General features: G+C 28.3%; 1 protein-coding gene across 2 annotated transcripts in view; it reads right to left on the bottom strand.

Annotated features, from left to right (window-relative positions):
- Nucleotides 1–20,541, bottom strand: part of LOC136092464 (E3 ubiquitin-protein ligase rnf213-alpha-like) — a 164,052-nt gene that overhangs the window by 105,822 nt on the left and 37,689 nt on the right. For both annotated transcript variants that reach the window (XM_065820728.1, XM_065820729.1), the window contains one exon: nt 15,734–15,928. In XM_065820728.1, coding sequence (XP_065676800.1) covers nt 15,734–15,928 — 195 coding nt within the window. The remainder of the gene's footprint in view (nt 1–15,733; nt 15,929–20,541) is intronic.

The raw sequence follows: 20,541 nt of genomic DNA, 5'->3' as shown, positions 1-20,541 counted from the left end.
ATCCAAATTAATCAATTAGGTCTTTATTGCGACGACGGTTTAATAATAATGCATAAAAAATCAGGGCCATAACTCAATAAAGTTAGAAAAGATATTAAAGTTTTTAAAAATATTAACTTCCAAATTGAAATAAATATAAATTTAAAAATATGGAATTTTCTTGATGTCACATTTAACCTCTAAGAAATTTCCTATAAGCCCTACAAAAAACCTAATGACGAATTATTGTATATTAATGTGAATTCGAACCATCCCCCTCAAATTCTAAAACAAATTCCAATTTCAATTAACAATAGGCTAAACCAAAACTCTTCTAATGAAAATATTTTTAACTCCTCTAAACGCGTTTATGAAGATGCCCTTAAAAAAAGTGGCTTTCAAAATTTCGAGCTAAAATTTGAAAAGAAAATTGCAAAAAAGCGTAATAGAAATAGAAACATAATTTGGTTCAACCCCCCGTAAAGCAAAAATGTTTCAACAAATATAGGTAAAATTTTTCTAAAATTAGTAGACAAACATTTTCCTCCCTCTAACAAATTACATAAGATTTTTAACAGAAACACCATTAAAGTAAGTTAGTGTTGTACAAAAAATTTAGAAAGAATTATATAAGGCCACAACTAAGCGTTAACTAATATAAAAGGAACATATAAAAGAAAAAAACAATGATTATTGTAATTGTAAACAAAAAATAGATTGCCCTCTAAATAGAAAATGCCTTTCGAAAAATGTAATTTACAAGTGCGTTGTTTCATCACAAAATAACCCTGATAAACAATATATTGGCTTAACCGAGGGGAATGAAAAAAACGTTATGCCAACCACAAACAATCGTTTAAACACAAAAAATATTCAAAAGAGACTATGCTGTCAAAATATATTTGGGATTTAAAAGAAAAAAATAAAAATTTTAATTCACAATGGTCTATTCTAAAATCTGCCCCTGCCTATAATAACATTTCCAAAAAATGTATGCTATGTTTGCAAGAAAAATTTGAAATAATTACTCATTTAAATCAAGAAAATTTATTAAATAAAAAATCTGAATTAATTTCTAAATGTAGGCATGAAAATAAACACCTCTTAAAAAATTATAAAAACAAATGACCAAATTAAACTATCCCCATTCCAAAGAAAATTATTTAATAATTACTTTCTGTAACTTCCCGTTAACAAAAAAATATAGTAATTAAAATTTTTTTAATAATAATTTATAACTTCCTGTAAAATATTTTTTTCTATAAATTGAATTTTTTTTGAGATTTAGTAACTCTTTCTGATGATCCAGCAATGGTGAAACTTAAAGTAGAAGATAAAACTTAGATAAGTGTTTTTAATTAATTTTGTTATTGCTCTGTTCTTTAAGAACATAAAAAAGAAGATAAAACTTAGATAAGTGTTTTTAATTAATTTTGTTATTGCTCTGTTCTTTAAGAACATAAAAAAGAAGATAAAACTTAGATAAGTGTTTTTAATTAATTTTGTTATTGCTCTGTTCTTTAAGAACATAAAAAAGAAGATAAAACTTAGATAAGTGTTTTTAATTAATTTTGTTATTGCTCTGTTCTTTAAGAACATTGAGCACTCTATTTGAAAACTACACTCAACTACACATAATTTACATATATATATATATATATATATATATATATATATATATATATATATATATATATATATATATATATATATATATATATATATATATATATATATATATATATATATATATATATATATATATATATATATATGTATATATATATATATATATATATTAGACTCAAATTATTAGACTCAAGAATAAAATTTTCAGATTTTACTAGTTTTTTCAGATTTTATTTGATAGGTAGAAGTTATTGCTGTTATATAATTTTGTTGAAGTTATATACTTTTGTTGTTTATGTGTAATTTAACTTCTTATCATTCATTTTTTGCTTTAGATTAGGAAAATTTTTAAAATATATACTTTAAAAAAATATTTTCAACTTCATAAAAAGTATGGTAAATTTTATGAATATAAAATTAAAACTAGCAGTTGATTTTATTTGTCAAAACTCTAATTATGTAATTTTTAGAGGCCTATATTATTGTCTTTATAACTTAAATAATTTCCTTTATTTTTAAGTATTTTTTTTAATCATGCAGTCACATAATAACTTATCCCCATGCTAAAGCAGAAGTGAGATCCTTTCCAACCTCAAATGCTCCCTCTAAGCAATCAGAGTGTGTTGGTTTCTTATCACGACAAGAATAAATGGTAGTATCATCAGCAAACAATGTCACCTTAGATGTGAGAATATCTGGAAGATCGTTAATGTAAATTAAAAAGAGTATAGGGCCAAGGATAGGACCTTGAGGAACCCCTGAAGTTACAGAATAAGAAGAAGAGTGTTATCCATTGAGGACAACTTTTATGCTACGATTGGAAAAAATGTACTGTGACAATTGAATGTGGCAGCATCAAGTCTTTTGAGAGATTTTTGTTTTGGGTGTTGTTTCAGGTTGTTTGCCATGTCTCTCTAGGTGTTGTTGTTGACAGGGGAATCAAAGAAAATCAATCCTATTAGATGTTCAGAAAAATACCACAGATGGCAATAGAAAGCATTTGCTGCATTAATTGCAATTGTATGATTTGGATATTCTTGAATTCGTTCAAGAAGCTTGGCATTATTAAATGGTGCTTGTTCAGCTAACAGAGCTTCATTCCAAAACTGTCCGTATATAAATACCACAAAAAGACTTAAGTCTGTTATTCCTTACTTATCCTTTGCAGTAATAACAAATTGATCCTGAAACAAATATATCTTCATACAATATATAGCTTTTGCCATCCAACGTGCATTGTGTATTGCACCTGATGCCCAAAACTTTACATTCAACTCCGATGTTGCAGCTGATCCTCCAAGAAAAATAAGGCACAAATTCAAGAGTTCTAAGTAATCATCCCTATGTTGTTGACCTTTAGTTGCTTCACCATAATACACTACCATTTCTTCATGGAGTTTGAGAAAAAAATCAGTTATTCAATTCTTCATTCCCTATAGTGAACACCTCCTTGTTGATTGCTGGCCATTGCTTCTGGAAACGGTTAAAAATTCCAACTTCAGGTCCTCCACTGCTTCCAAATGCAGTCATGAAAATGGTAGAAAGTATGACTTTAAAGATTGGTGTCTGCATGCTATCCATATAAGTTTATGGTCAAGATTCTGCTCTATTATTGTGCAGGCTCCAATGTTAAACCCAGTGTTGGATATAATGTCAAAAACCAGTCCCTGAACAAGTTCTTTTAATTTCCAATCTTTAAATCCCTTCATGCAAGCATCAGCCTGTTGCTCACCTGTACCTCGATCAATCTTTGGAATGCCCAGCATTTTTTCCACCCCACCACTAGTCACAAGGATGGCAATTCATACCACTTTTTTTTGACCACCAGTGATATCAGGTAAGAGCTTTCAATCCCAATGCAGAAGAAGTGGTTCATCAGGAGAGAAATCAATCTTGTCAGCTTTAGTCAGTGCTTCACGAACAGATCGGCTTTCTCTGCGGATTGTGCTGTACAACAATGATAAATCTTTTAGAGAGTGACCAAGAGCCTAAGCAACTGCTCCAACCAGAAGAGTGCACGGCGATCAGAAATATTAATACGATCAAGAGACAATACAACATTATTTGTTAGAACTTTTATCTTCTTTTTCATTGAACCACTTGTGCTCACTGCGCTGGAAGCGGAAGGAGCGAAAGGAGAATGATATTCATCATCATCTGAGGAGCTTGAGCTACTTTCACTCACAATGTCAACTGCTGATGAAGAAAAAATTTGTTCTGTTTTTTACATCAGTTCCACCTTACTGCTTTGACGCCTCAATTCCATTTTAGTTTCTCGGACTCGTTTCCGCGCCTCCCTAGCTGTTAAATTCCGATCAATTCCTGCTATGCAACAACTTAATGGATCTTCTTGCTGCTGATGTTAAAATGCTTTATTTTTATCGTTTTTCATAACTTCTGATGCATTTTTGGTTGATATATCAAAAAGTTCTTCAAGGTCAGCATGGAAAAGTCCTTATTTCGTTTGACAGCTGTCCAACTTTGACCGTTGGTGTTTTTTCACCAACATATTCGTCATAAAGTTTTTTAAACTTTCTTTCTGCATTGTCAATTCTTTGAGTTGGAATTCTTCCTCTCTCCCATATAACAAGTACTGCTTCAATTGTTGCCCGAATACTTTTTTTCACTTCATGTTTCTCTTCTATATAATGGAAAAGCAACCTCCGAAGAACATCCCCTCTTGAAGGAAGTCTGGCAGTCGACAGAGTTTGTGTAGGTTTACCAACAAGCCCCACCACAGCAGAAGATCTAGTGGTTGCCATATTAATTTCTATTCAAAATATATATATATATATATATATATATATATATATATATAGATAGATATATATATATATATATAAAATAAAATAAAAAATTTGTGAAATTTAAGAGAATCACAAAATTTTACCAATGGTTAATTCATCTTATAAAACATGGCAACCCCTAAAATTGCTTCTTTCAGACTAATTTTTGGAACACATGATCCTAGGTGATAAAGGAACACAGGCAACCTTAAGGAGAATGCTTTTTGTGAACTTTTTTTTTTCTATTCAATATGAATCAACCTAATATACATACATACATATATATAAATATATATATATATTTTAAATATCTTCGCTTCCAACAAGGCTGCAAGCAGCCATTAATTAAAGTTGGAAGTTACTGAAATTGAAAAGATGAAAATTGTAGAGCAAGATAACGATTGACGGACGACTTGAAAGATTGCAAATTATATGAATCAGGAAAACAAGATGAAGGAAGCGAATTCCAAAGAGCTGATGTTCGAGGAAAAAAAATAGACGAATAAGCGTTTTTAGAGCATTTAGGAACAGTCACAGAAAAAGGATGACACTTAATTAAATGACGAGTAACACGAGAACAAATTTTAGTAGATGGCACAAGAGACGCTAGCTCTTTAGAGCAGTGCCCATTATAGTACTTGCAGAAAAGAGAAAGAGAAGCAACATTACGATGATGTGATAATGGTTGGAGGTTGGATGCAAGAGTAGGTCCAACTATGTTTACAATGTGTTTTTGCACCTTGTCTAAAAGAAAAAGGGCATCATTAGAAGATCCACCCCAGATATGGCAACAGTATTCCATACAAGGCCGGATTTGAGATTTATAGAGATAGAGAATAGAATCCGAAGTTAGAAAGTGATGAGCTCGATAAAGAGATGCAACCTTAGCAGATGCTAATTTTGCAACTGATTTGATATATGGTTTCTAAGAAAGATTGGAAGTAAGAGTTAATCCTAAAAGATAAAGAGTAGGTGACTCATCGAGTACATCACCGTTCATAAATATAGGAAGATCTAAACTACTGCGATAACGATTGGCTGAAAAAAATTGAGTTTTATCTGAATTAAAGTTCACCAGCCACTGTGAGCCCCATGCTAAAGCAGAAGTGAGATCCTTTCCAACCTCAAATGCTCCCTCTAAGCAATCAGAGTGTGTTGGTTTCTTATCACGACAAGAATAAATGGTAGTATCATCAGCAAACAATGTCACCTTAGATGTGAGAATATCTGGAAGATCGTTAATGTAAATTAAAAAGAGTATAGGGCCAAGGATAGGACCTTGAGGAACCCCTGAAGTTACAGAATAAGAAGAAGAGTGTTGTCCATCGAGGACAACTTTTATGCTACGATTGGAAAAGAAGGATTCAATGATCTTAAAGATGTTGCCGGAAACACCATAAGAAGAAAGCTTATGGAGAAGACCAGCATGCCAAACTTTGTCAAAAGCTTTTGAAATGTCAAGAGCGATGGCCTTAACCTCTCCACCTTCATCTAATGCACGATAAAACCTGTCAGTTATTACTGTTAGCAAATTAGCTATAGAACAAGAAGATTAAAATCCATATTGATGGTCAGAAAATAAGTTATTAGAGTTAAGATTAGAAATTGTTTGTTAATGAGAAAATGTTTGTTAATTAAAGATTCAAAAACCTTGCTTATGATGGGAAGAAGACTTATGGGACTGAAGTTAGACAAATCAGATCGATCTCCAGAATTTTTGAAAATAGGGATAACAGATGTGGCTTTCCAGCAGGCTGGAAAACAAGACTCTGATAAGCACTTGTTGAATAGTTTTGAGAGTATAGACGACAGCTCCGGAGAACACTTCTGCAAGACAATAACAGGTATGTTATCCGGGCCACAAGCTGTAGAAGAGTCTAGGCAGGAAATCACTTTAGATACAGATGCTGGAGTGAATGTCAAGCAATGGATCAACCTGTTTGTTGGCAATTTCAGGTAGAACGCAACTAGTGGAATCAAGAGATGATATTAATGAAAAGTTTTTAGCAAACAATTCGGCTTTGTCTTTAGGTTAGGTGACGAAGTCTGAACCATACAAGAGAGGTGGAATTATAGATTTGCCCTTATTGTTGATATTATTAAAGATTCTCCAGAAGTAACGAGAGCCTAATTTTGGAGAGGAGATACAAGATTTCATGACCTGAGAATAGCGGGTTTTGGCGTTAGACCAAACCTTTTTACAATAGTTTCTAGCAGTTATAAACAGACGTCTGTTTTCTGGAGAATTGTTTTGCTGATAAATATGGAAGTAACGGTTTCGATTGGCAATTGCAGCAGCACAGTGTGAGGAAATGGAGGAGAGTGAGGCTTGACCTGGAATCGTCAAGAGGGAATAAAAGATTCCATTCCAGCCTGAATCCACGAAGTTATGTAAGAAGCACATTCGTCGACAGGAAGATGAAAGATTTCGACCCAAGGGCCATCACGAAGAAAATCACGGAAAGAATCCCAGTCAGCTTTACTGTAGTTGTAAGAGGTTCGATTATAGGAGGATTCAGGTGATAAAGAAGAATGAGATATTAGTTTTAGAGAGATCAAACTGTGATCAGAAGCACCTAAGGGTAAATGTGGAGAAACTGAGCACTGACTAGGATCAGAAACAAGACATAAGTCGAGTAGAGAAGGTAATTGATTAGGGTTGTCAGGAAAGCGAGTTGGAAAGTTGACTATTTGAGTTAGGGATTGAGAAAGGCATAAGTTGTGGGCTTTAATGCCTGCAGAGTCACTGACACTAGAGCCAAGCCATTCAGAGTGGTGAGCATTAAAGTCACCGACAACAACTATATTAGCTGATGGATAAAGAGAGAGGGCTTGGTCAATATGATCAGAAATAACATTAAAAAGAGTGCAGTCTTGAGATGAAGGAGAGCGATATAGAACAAAGAGAAAGACAATAGAGTGAAGTGGTGCTAAACGAAAGCACATGAAAGAATAGTCTGTGGATTCAAACCTAGTTTCACGACTTATGGGTGAATTCTTACGAATGTAAATCCCGAGGCCAAGCATGTGACTATTGGAGTCTTTACAAATTAGAGGAAGATAACCATCAACACTAAGATCACAAGATGAGACAGCCGAACTCAAATTAGTTTCACAAAGAGCAAGTAGGTCTGGTGAACTTTGCAAGAGATAAGACTCAACAGAATAAAAGTTACTTTGAAGACCACGAATATTAGTAAATGATAGGTTTAGAGAACTTGGTGATGATGATGGTTTTTTGTGTTTTATAGTTTTTGAAACTTTATTCATTTTTAAATTAGATTGAAGAACTTGACTCAAAGCATAGATAGTACTTAGAACACTATTTAATAGCCCAAGCAATTGTGTCAATACTACTAATAAACTCTAAGCCGTAACAAAGAGCTACCACAGAGTTCGGTAAACCTGACTACCAGCCGGCCTCAGAACCATAAAACTGAGTTTTAGAGCTGTACCCTCATTAGGAGATAATAGAATGAGTTGCCTAGTTATAAAAACAGAGACACAAGCAAAACCCATGCATTGAGTCAAGAAGATCCAGCATTCAACATCCTAAACTGGAAACAATGTATTAAAAATATATCTGCGCCAGCCTAATAGATGAAGAAGGGGTGCAAGGCTGGTTAACAGATAGAATCTGCTTACCCCTTAAGTCTTTGCCTTAGAGGCCTTCTTCAAGACAGTAGCCGGATGCATTTAACATCTGCCCAAGATGAGTATTTTTATCGAGATACCATCTCTAGCCTTTACTCAACCAAGAGCTCCAAGGCAGGGGTGTTTTTAGTTGGAGTTGGCATCTCCTAGCCTTTGCTCAAAAAGGCGTATTCTGCAAGGCAGCAGGACATGAACCAGATTGTACTGGGTTACATGTTACCAGTAGCAGGATAACCTGACCTGACCATATTATTAAAACTAAAAAAAAAAATAGTAGAAAGTTCATTGAAATTTTAGAATAAACTAAAAATTTATCTGAGAGGAAAATTGTGCAAAATGTTATTTTAGTTAAACCTTTTTGAAGTTTCTATCTCAAGCATATCATATAAGAAAGTGTTGCTAAACGTTTTAAAACTCGCATTAGGTAAACATTCTATCCAAGGTGTTTATTTCTCTTTGTCTCTATGAAATCTATAAATTTTTTAAAACATTTTTAAATTGTTTGACTTTTTTAATGATAAATAACTCGTAGAACAGCAATAAACACATCTCACCATTTTTCATAAACATAAAAAATTACACCATTTTCATAACATACTAAATAAAGAAACCAACAGACGGTTCTTTAGTTTTTATAATTTCACAACCTTTTAATTTAATGATTGCGATCCACTTCAATAAAAAAAGTTTTATAAACGGAGAGTGAATATATAACAGAATTTATCTATATATAGATATATATATATATATATATATATATATATATATATATATATATATATATATATATATATATGATGATGATGATGATTTATCATCAGCTCCCAATCAAGCCGCTTCTTCCACAGCTATCCTCTTCCCATCAAGTATAGAAGTTTTTTTTAGGGCAAGTTGTGTAATAAGGTATAACAAAAGTTTTAATTTTTCCCTTATTGTTGATTAAATCTATTTAATAAATTCTACACAAATAAATTATATAAAAAATATATTAGATGTAGGATTTGACAGTATGTTTGTGATACTCTTGTCTGTGATAGCTGCCTGTTACCTCAGTTATTTAAATCATTATCAATAGTTTTTAGACTATGTATATATGCCACAGCGAGGAAAAAATCCTAATAACAATAAATATACATCACCTGAATATTTTCCCTTTATTTTCACCTAATATTATCTTTATTGTATTCAAAATCATAAACTGCTTATTTTTAAATAAATCAAAACCAGCTATTTTAATATTTTAATTAACCAATCCAGTTCTTACACCTAATATTTTAATTAACCAATCTAGTTCTTACACCTGGAGTTACAATTTTAGACTCAAATCAAAATAAATCATCAATTGCAGCATTTAAAAATCTTAAAAAAAAAAAAGCTAAAAAATCTCATAATTCTATTTTTAAGTTAAATTTAGCTTGATGTTATTTATGAATAACATCACGCTACTAAAAACCCCAAAAAAAAGTATTTATTCTATATTTTCAAAAACAGCTTTAAAAAAAAAAATGCTACATTAGAAGACAAAAAAAATTGTTTAAAAAAAATTGAAAAAAATTTTAAGAAAAAAATAATTGTGAAGGTGCGAAGCTTAATTCAATTAACACTTAATTCAAGCCCTGAACCCCTTTTTTTAATACAGAGTTTTATAATGAATAACACTACAACCTCCTGTATTGTATATTGTTATTGTTGGTTTATGCATTAAATATAATATACAATACAGGAAGGTTGTAGTGGTAATTTTTGAATTGCTAAAAAGGAGAACAATAAAGAACAAAAAAGTGTTTGATAAAGAGGTGCTAAACGGAAGCACAAAAGTATGATCATAGAATTGAGACATGTTTTCTTAACAAGTAGGTGAATTGATGCGTATGTATATGCGCAAGCCAAAAACGTTGAATTGTTTAAACCATTGGCTCCATTCAAATAAATAATGGTATAATAGATTCAAATAAATAATGGTAAATATAAATAGTAAATATTTTACTTAACTAAAGAAACTAAAAAATGCAAAAAATGTAGTTAACTAGTTAGTTAATTATTTAGAATGAACTAATTTTTATGAAATTAGCTATCAATATTAGTTCTTTAGACTATTTTTTGATAAAAATAAATTCTTAACAAAAAATAAATCTAGTAGTGTTTTTTGTTTGTTGTTGTTTTTTTTTTTAATTAACTCCTGAATTAACTCTTGATGTTTGGAAGGCTATAACTAACTTTTAAGTTGTTTTGATTAAAAAGTTTGTGAAATTTGTGGCTTTTAGGGAAACATTTATCAATTGTACTCAAAAATGTTTTGACTTCGTTTGTTCTGACGTTGAGCGAATAAGGTGGGATAAACCAGATTAAGTTTCATTTTCAAGATTTTGTATTATACTTCTGGATATTTGGAATGAAATTGATCTCATCTTTGAATCCACAAGAATTGAGAGCGTTATTATAAAATAATGCGGCTCTATCAAACGCTTCTTTGCTTGAAGATAAGTTACTGATCCGATTAGAGATCATTTTTGGTATCGTTATTTCTTGTATCCTTGGCTACAAAAAATAATTATTAGGTTGTGAGTTAATAGAAAACAAAGAATTAAAAGAGTATTAAAGAGCAAGGAACATGTTGACAGAAGACTTGTAAAGTTGATAGTTAAAGAGAAAAGTCTGATTATCCAATGGTTGGAGGGGTCAGAGTGTTCTCCAGAGCATTTAAAAATAGAAAATACCATATGCCATTTTCCAGCAGGAAGGAAAACAAGATTCAGTCAAGCACTTCTTAGAAAGAATTAAAGAGAGTTATGAAGAACATGATTGCAGAAATGTTGACCATAACCTGAAGATGACGTAAACAATGGATGCCAGAAAGATTTGGATATCTAATAATGTGATAACCTTTTTAACTGAAATGGCAGTATGAGTATGGCAAATAGATTCAAGAGTCAAATTAGAAGAAAAGTTCCTTGCAAACAATCCTGCTATATCCTTGGTAGAGGTAATAAAATCAGACCCATGAATTAAAGATGGAATGCTTGACTTACCTTTGTTAATGACTGTTAAACTTTTTTTAAAAGACTCTAAAGTCTAACTTCTGATACAAGATACGAAATTTAGTAAACTGGGAATAGTGGAGCTTAGCATCAGACAGCATCTTTTTACATTGATTTCTTGCAATAATAAAAAAGTTTGTTCACAAGAGAGTTGTTCTAGTAAAAAAGATTTTAAAAATGATTACGATTAAATATGCAGCTGCACAAGAAGGTGGAAACCATGGAGAAGAATGAGGCTGGACTTAAAACTGACTAGAAGGAATAAAAGGCTCCATGCCTGTTTGGATCTAAGATGTTACAAAAAGAATCCCAGTTATCTTTAGGGTAATAAGCAGTAAGATGGTAGAGTGAGTCAGAAGCAGGAGTACAAAATAAAAGAATTATATATAAATCTTTGCATGGTCATAACTACCTAAAGTAGAATAATGAGAAACTGAAAACAAACTAGGGTCAAAGACAAGACACAAATCAAGGATTAAAGGTAAGCGATTAGGGTTCTAAGTAAAATGTTAATAATCTGAGTAAGAGAAATACAGAAGTTATGAGTTTTAGTGTTACCAGAGTCAGTGGTGTTAGAGCCAAGCCATTCAATGTGATGAACATTAAAGTCACAAATAACAAAAATATTGGCTAAGGGAATAAAGAGAAAGGGTTCGGTCAATTCGATCAGAAATTACACCTAAAAGGGTACAGTCTTGAGAAGAAAAGGGGAACAATAAAAAACAAAAAAAAAAGTTTATGATAAAAAGGTGCTAAACAAAAGCACATAAAAGAATGGTCAGAGAATTGAAACATGTTTTCTTAACAATGAATTGATGATGAATTGATGCGTAAGAATATGCCCAAGGCAAGCATGTGACTGTTGGAATCAAAAGCTTTGTGAACCAAAGAATAATAACCATCAACAATAAGATCCTAAGATGAAATAACCAAATTAAAACTACTATGAAGACCATAAATATTTGTAAAAGATCAAGTTTTGGGTAGTTTTATTATGTTAAAGTTAAAAAGATCATAGATAGAGCATTCCAAGCAATGAGATATGCAGTTGCCTCAGCCCTGCTAATTAACCTAAAGTCATAACTAAGGGCTCCTTATGCAGTCTTAACAATGCACACCAAAAGCACTAACATGACACCATCCATAACCAACATGGAACTGTTTTATAGCTATTGATGGATTCAGCGTCACTAAGCAATACCAAAGAGTTTGAAAACCTTACTACCAGCCGGCCTCAGAACTATAAAATTGAATTTCAGAGCTGTACCCTCATTAGGAGATAACAAGAAGAGTACCATAGCCCAATCAAGAAGGCCAATAAGATCCAGCATTCAACATCTTAGTAAGTAATATAGGTTTATATCTACATCAGCCTAATAGATGAAAAAGGGGTGCGAGCCTGGTCAACGAAATTATTTTGTTTACCTCTTTTCTTGTCTTTATTTAGGGGCCTTCTACAAGAGAGTAGCTGGATGCAGTTAATACCTGATGAGTACTTTTAGAGACACAATCTCTCGCCTTTACTCAACCAACAGCCTTGAGGCAAGGGTCTTGGTTGAGTAAAATTTTAGTTTATTTCTCCTAATTTTTACCTAGAAAAGCAAACTTTACATGGCAACAAGACATGGGGCAGGTAGCACTGGACTACAAGTTACCAGTAGCAGGGTGACGGTGATGATCCTGAACCTGACCCAAACTGGAGTAGTTCAAAGAAGTTACTTTTGTAAGCTGTACTTTGAAACATCAAACAGAATTTTAAAAATGCATTAAGAAAAACATATTTAAAAGAATACTGGAAATAAAGGTGAACATATGTTATATGATTGGTTACCAGTAAGTCACTAGTTGGTAACTGAGCTAACACTAGACCAAAGATTAAAACAGAACACGATTATACATATAGTAACTTACAGGCGAGCTAACACTACACTAGAATTTTACACTGAACTCAAACATACATATAATGACTTGCGGGTGAGCAAACACCAAGTCAGTGGTTCATAAAGGAAATTTTTTTATTAAAAACTTTCATTGGCTAACTAATAATTTAATTCAAAGTCAAATTATACTTTTTGTATAACTAATACGCATACCTAATAATATAATGTTTATGGATATATAGTAAACTATACAATAAAAAAACTGTAAATTAGTATAAAACAAAACAATAATATCCCTAATTACATATTTTATTGTAATTTGTAATCCTTTAATCAGATAGTTAACTTTGTGAATCATTTTCCAAACAACTCTACAATAATGGGAGTTTAATTAAATAGAATTTCAATCTCAAATAAAAACTAATGATTTAGTTAATAAATGAGTAAACTAACAAATTTAATAATTATTTTTTTTATTTAAAAAAAATAAAATGAAGAAAAGATACTATTAACTGAAAAAAATATTTAAAAACTGTTTTAAAAGTCTATATGATTAAGTCCACATAGAACTTAAGGAACATTTAAGGCTCATAAACCAAAAAAAACTACACAATGTGCCCTCTTGTTTTTACAATTAATGCAACACCTTATGGAACATCTGAGTACCTAATTTAAACTATTCAACCAACATTAAACAAAAATTTTTGAATAATTAATTCAAGTAGTTTTGTTAACAGTGCTAAAGAATAAAACATATAATTCAAGCTTCATTGGATGTAAATAACTTACATTCATACCTACCAATTGATAAATTCCTGTTACTATTGACATATTGAACAATGATGATGACTAATACTCAAACTATATTAACTCTTGTAGATATATATGATAGCATGATGTATATTGAACTATCAAGTTCAATATACATCATGCTATCATATATAAATGCAAGTAGTTATGGCAGAAGCAATTTTAAAGAATGTTAAAATAAGAGCCCTTTATATAGTGTTCATTAATTCAGTTCAACAAATAACTTACAAAAAGTAAGTGAATGATACCCATGCTCGATTTGATTCAAAAGAAAAACAAGAAATAATTCCTAACAACTTTAAATGAGCAAAATTTTTCAATAAAATATATTGTTGAACCTTAAAACCAAAGAATTTTTAGATATTTTAAAATCAAACCTAATTTTTAGATACTTGCATTACAATTACAATGAGTTTTAGAGTTATAAATATGCAGTAAAGACACAATAACCAATGTTCAAATAAAACTAAATTCTTCTTCAACATAAACCAAAAGCATTATCACTGGCATCTTTAAAGGGTTTTATGTCAAGCAAAAAGAATCTGCTCTGAAAAACATCTCAAACAAAAAATTGATAAATACAATTTTGAAAATGAGTATATAAAAAGTATATAAAAAATAACATATCTTAACAAATAGATTAGAAAAATAGCTCGGATATTGGTTTGAAACTATGAAAAGAATTTAAAACATCAGAGTTGTACATTAGCTCATAATTTGAATAATGCAACAACAAAACAAAACTGGAAGCTACTGAGAATTCTAAAACATGCATTGTTACTTTTGATTGACTGAATCCAATTATACCAGAATACTAGACCAGAAAAATTAGGAAATTCATTGTGATTAATAAAACAAAAATTCCACATTAGCTATGAAGTGTGGAAGTTTATCTCCATTTTTTAAGTAATTTTCAAATTATGTTTTTCTTTTTCTTTATATCTTTACAATTACTAAATTTAACTGATTTTTTAAGTGAGCGCTTTTTAATACAATAATACAATATTAACATATTTAATTATTTAATACTCATTTTTTCAGTTGAAGCATGTTTTTTTGTTTGTTCTTTCAAAATTTGCAGAAATATATAGAACTCGCAAACTTATCATTATATTGTGTGAAAATGCGTGTTATGCATATATGAAAAAAAACGCTGTAAATAATTTTTTTTTTTTAGATACAAGGAGCATCTAAAAGGAACATCTTCAAAATAAAGCCAGTAAATGAGTAGCTAGGATAATTGAGAATAACAAGTTTTTTTTCAATTTTTTTTTATAGTACTTTGTTAAAATATAGACATGGTGAATCTTCATTTTCTTTTTAAATTCTTTTTATAATTTTTATTCTAATATTCAAAAAAAAAAAATTAAAATTCGAAACGTAAGCTGTGCACATTATTAATGTCTTTGTTACTTTACATAAAACATTTATGAAAACAATAAGGAAACAATTTTATAAAATAGGTTTTATCAACTCAAAAAACCATACTTTTTGTGAAACTAAATTCTAATACAAAATAATTTTTTTTACTTAGTAATGTATATGATTTAAAATGTAGCAACTACTATACTTAAAAAAAAAAAAACTACTTAGGTAAAAGTAAAAGTACACATTTAAAAAGATTTTACACGAATTAAATTTACATTACACATGTAAATGTAATTCATTACTTTCCACTTCTGATAATATATATATAAATATATATATACATATTTATATTATATATAAATATATATATAAATATATATATACATATTTATATTATATATAAATATATATATAAGTATATATATACATATATATATATACATATATATATATATACATATATATATATATATATATATATATATATATATATATATATATATATATATATATATATATATATATATATATATATATATATATATATATATATACATATACATATATATAAATATAAAATAATACTTACCTCATCTGATTGTTTAGATTTTAGTTCTTCGGATACTTTTAATATTGTTTTTTTATCAGATGAATTATTTTCAGGTTTTTCAGATGCACCATATGAGAGTGGCATTTGTGCTGAAGTTTCATTTTTATTTTTACCAAACACCTGTTCAGGTTGGACATCTGAATTATCTGGCTCGTTTAATTTCTTTTCAGCATTCTAAATAAAAAAAAAAGTAAAAACTTATTGCTAAACTTAGTAGTTAACTAGTTTAGTTAACGAATGCTTATTTGTAAGTGTTGGACTTAATTCGATCTTGATCAGTTATTACCGTTAATAAAATAGCAGTAAAACGAGAAGATCAAAATCCATATTGGTTATCAGAAAGTAAGTTATAAGATTCAAACTGAGAGATTAAGTATTTTTTAATTAAAGATTCAAAAACCTTGCTTAAGAGAGGAAAAAGTCAAATAGAATGGTAGTTAAACAAGTCAGATCACTCTGCAGAATTTTTTAAAATACAACAGATGCCGCATTCTCGCAAGGCCAGAAAACAAGACTCTGATAAGCACTTGTTAAATAGTTAAATTGTAACACAAATCTTCTCTGTTTTTCTCTCAAGTCTTATTGCGGTCACCCACACATCAGCAAAAACTTTGGCAAGCGCATAAAAAAGCGCTTACTAAATAAATAAAAGAGTTTTTTTATAATGCAATAAATCCTTTTTGTTTATCAAATACTTCTATAAAAAGCCATGAAAATACTTTTATGTGTGAGTTATTTTATTCAGAATTTAAATAAAATGTTGGTTTTGCCATTTTTAAAGTAACTATTTTTATTTAAAATTTTAATAAACTTTTATTTGCTTTTTTTTGCAGTCTCTTTAAAAATTACTTTAATTTAGAATTTAAATAAAATGTTGGCTTAGATGTTTTTATTTTAAATATTTAATTTAATAAAACATTATTAATTTAAATATTTATTAAACATTTCAAATAAAACATTTTTTCTTCTGCCTATTATTTTGAACATTTTGTTTAATCTCTATATAAAATATTTTCTGTATTTTTGCAGTTTTTATTTAATTTTTTTAATTTAAATAAAACATTTGTTCTTCCGTCGTTGTTTTTTTTAAATTATTTCATTTACAATTTGTTTAAAGCCAATGTTTTTTGGTATAAATAACCAAACTGAGTAATCTCTTTCCTTTTTTTATCTGCTCTGCCAATATTGTTTTGTTTTAAATAAAAAATGTTTAATGCATTTGCCTTAGGTGAATTTAGGTGAATTTAGCTGAATTTAGGTGAATTTGGCATAAAATTCTCATTATTTTTTTACTTTTAAAGACTTTTTTAAATGCAAAACAAGTTAAATATTATTCAACTAAAGTTAAATATTATTCAAACTTTTTAAAAAAACTTTTTAAAAAAAAGTTAAACATTATTCAAAACAAGTTAAATATTATTCAACTCTTTTATTGTTATTACTATTAGTGAATGTTTATTTTCTTTCAAATTTTTATTTATATTAAATAATTAAACTTAATAATACATTTTTAAAAGTGTTTGATATAAACAAATTTCTTTTTTTTCTCAACATTTTAATAAATGAATTAAAATATGTTAAATTTTTTAAAATTATTATTTTTTAAACTTCTAATTGCGCTTTGCAACTAAAAATGATTTTTTATTTAAAAAAAATAGAGAGTAACAAATAAAAAAATTACATTAATTCATATACTTATTAAAAGTTTATTATTTTATTAGTGATATTTTTGTGAAAACAAAGATTATTTTTCCAAACAAAATTTATTAAAATTAAATTGCATTATATATCATTTATTAAAAAATAATCACTGTGCTTTAACTTGCATTATAAAAAAGAGTTTAACTTACGTTTGGTGCAAATTTTTGCTGCCGCCTTTGTTTAAAATTTAATTTTTATAAAAAAAATCTTTATGAAGCCAAAAAAAACATTTGCGATAAAATTGAGCTAACTCCTTTTAAGAATAAATAAAGTTTAAATATTGAACATTATTTAGTAATTTTTTTAAATAAATTTGACAGTTAAGTTATACCCAAGCATTAACTTTAATTTTAATAAACTTAAATATATATTTTTAATCAAAATTAATATACATATTTTTTAAATCAAAGTTAAATTACATATTTTTTTATCAGAATAAAATAATATATTTTTATTAAATTAGTTTAAAATTAAATTATATTTTTTTATCAGAATTAAATTATAAAATCATAATCTTTGCTTCTAGCTTAAAGTATTAGTGTATAAGCAAAAAAATTAATCATAAATATATATAATAATAAGAATAAAAAAATATATATACTAAAAAAAACTATAAAAGAGATAAAATAAAATTTAACTTTTAAATTTTATTTTTATTTTTTATTGTTAAATAGAAACTTAAGTAAATTTTTTTTATTGCAATCAAAAGTTGTATAAACATTCTTGCAAGATGATAAATAAAAGTTTTTACTAAATATTTCAATAAAATATTTAGCTTAATAGAGATTAGGTTTTTGTAGCTTTTGAATTTTATTTGAATTTTTTTTCATTTGTAAATAGCGTTTATATCCAACTGTTGACCTTGTTTCTATGTTTTATGGTAACCCCTTCGTGTTTAACTTTTTTTTGTTGACCTGATGCCGACCTCTAACAGTTTGAGAATTTATAGCTGGCCTTATTTTTCCTGATTCCGAGGGTACATCATTGTTCTTTATATGCAGAATTGCATGAAAATAAGTAAATACACATAAATTAAGATAGTAACCTCAAAAGAAAGTTTGTTTACATAAGAATGTTTTTTTACAAATGAACAGTTGTTTACTTAAGATTTTTTTGATTTTTCCATAAAAAAGAGATTAATTTAGCTTTTTAAAAGTAAGCTTTATAATTTTAACTATTTTAAATCTAAAATCTATATTATTTATATGTTTTTCATAAATAATATTTGTAATTAAGAAAGAAAAAAAAATTATATTAGGTGTAAGAGCTCTAAATAGTATTTAATAAAAATGAGCTTTTGGGAAAGAAGATTGCACACACACACAACAAACATTTTCACACTCTTTAAGAGCTTTTATTTCTTTAATATATTTTCTAAAACACAAACATATTAGGAGTATAAATATATAAATTTAGACTTAAAATAGTTAAAATAAACTTAAACAAAGCAAAATCAATGAAAAATTATTGTGAAAAAAAGAAAAAAATCTCATGTAAACAATTGTTTCTTTCAAGAATGATTCCATAATAAATCCGTGTAACTTTCTTTCATATGATTCTGCACATAAGGAACCATGGCGTATTATTAAATATACGCGCATGAAATTATTGCAACTGTGAAGAGGTCTATTCATTTTTTTAAAAGACGCCAAAGTATTAACATTTTTTTGAATTAAGCGGCACGGTTTTTATCATTTATATTTGTACCTTGCAACTATTTATCAACTTAAACTTATAGCTTAGTATTTATTTTATTTTTTGTCCAAATATTTTTATAAGTTTCAACAAATATTTTAGCTTTCAAAACTCTTTTTAAATTTACTTCATAAAAATTTTAATGTAATAGTTATTTTAATGCTTATAGAAATCAGTATTTTTTATTACACTATTAGATTTGAGTTGATATGTAATGTTTCTTTTTGCGCTTAAAATTTTCTATATTAAAAGTGTTTTTAAAATTAATTCTAGACAAAGTTTGAAAAGATTTATAAAAAAAAAACATATTTATATAAATGTAAGTATGTATAATATTCTTTGATAATTTAAATAAAATGGGTTTATGGTAAACATTATGATTAATTTGTTACTTTATTTAATAAAGTAATAAGTAAACTTAATAATTTATGTATTTAATATTTTTACATAGTAATTTTATATATATATAAAATTACTAGGTAAATATATTAAATACATAGATTTAATATATTTACAATTTTGTAGAAAGAAGGAATAGCTGATATATATCCTCTATAGTAATGTGTGTGTGTGTATATATATATATATATATATATATATATATATATATATATATATATATATGCCTAAATTAATTGTTTATATTATAAACCTAATAAATGCAAAGAACTTATTCTCAAAGTTATATATTGAACCAAATGGCCGCACTGGCACCTCATTGATACATTTCAGATGACTCTTCCTGTTACTTCATCAATACAATTTAGCCTACTAATGTTTAATAGTAGGAACCAAACCACTTCTGTTACTAAAGTTATTTTCTCACTTATATTCTTCTACAGCTTATTGATAACAGTTTCAAAATTTAAAAAAATTTTTTATAGAACTCTTTTCATTGCTCTCTAAACTATTTAACAAGTGTTTAAATCTAGTTTTCTAGCCTGTTCAAATATATTTTCACGCACGCTCATTAGCACTGAGATATTTGTTATTTTTTCTAGAAAATGTCATATAAGAAGAGCTGGGAAGATGTTGGAAAAAATTCCATTATTTGGAGAAAAAATTGACAGCATACCAAAAGAGTGTAACAAAAAGAAAAATTTTAGCAATAGTCACTCATCCATTTGACCGCTTAACTAGAATGCCTAAAGAAATGACAATTATTGGGAGGTTTCAATTTCTTGCACAAAATGAAAAATCTAGAAATGGAAGATTTAAAATGGTAGCTAAAGAATTGAAAAAATTGTGGGAAAAATTAAATTTTTCATTCATTACAGTAAAGTTAATAGTAAGGAAGATTGAAGCATTCATTAATAAATATGATAAACTTTTAAAGTACCATAATGAATGTGCTCAAGTTAAATTTGCAAAAGTGTTTGATATCAGCAAAA

This window comes from Hydra vulgaris, chromosome 15 (assembly GCF_038396675.1).
Source record: "Hydra vulgaris chromosome 15, alternate assembly HydraT2T_AEP".
NCBI lineage: Eukaryota > Metazoa > Cnidaria > Hydrozoa > Anthoathecata > Hydridae > Hydra > Hydra vulgaris.
The sequence above is the reverse complement of the archived record's forward strand: the minus strand, read 5'-3'. Positions and strand labels throughout refer to the sequence as shown.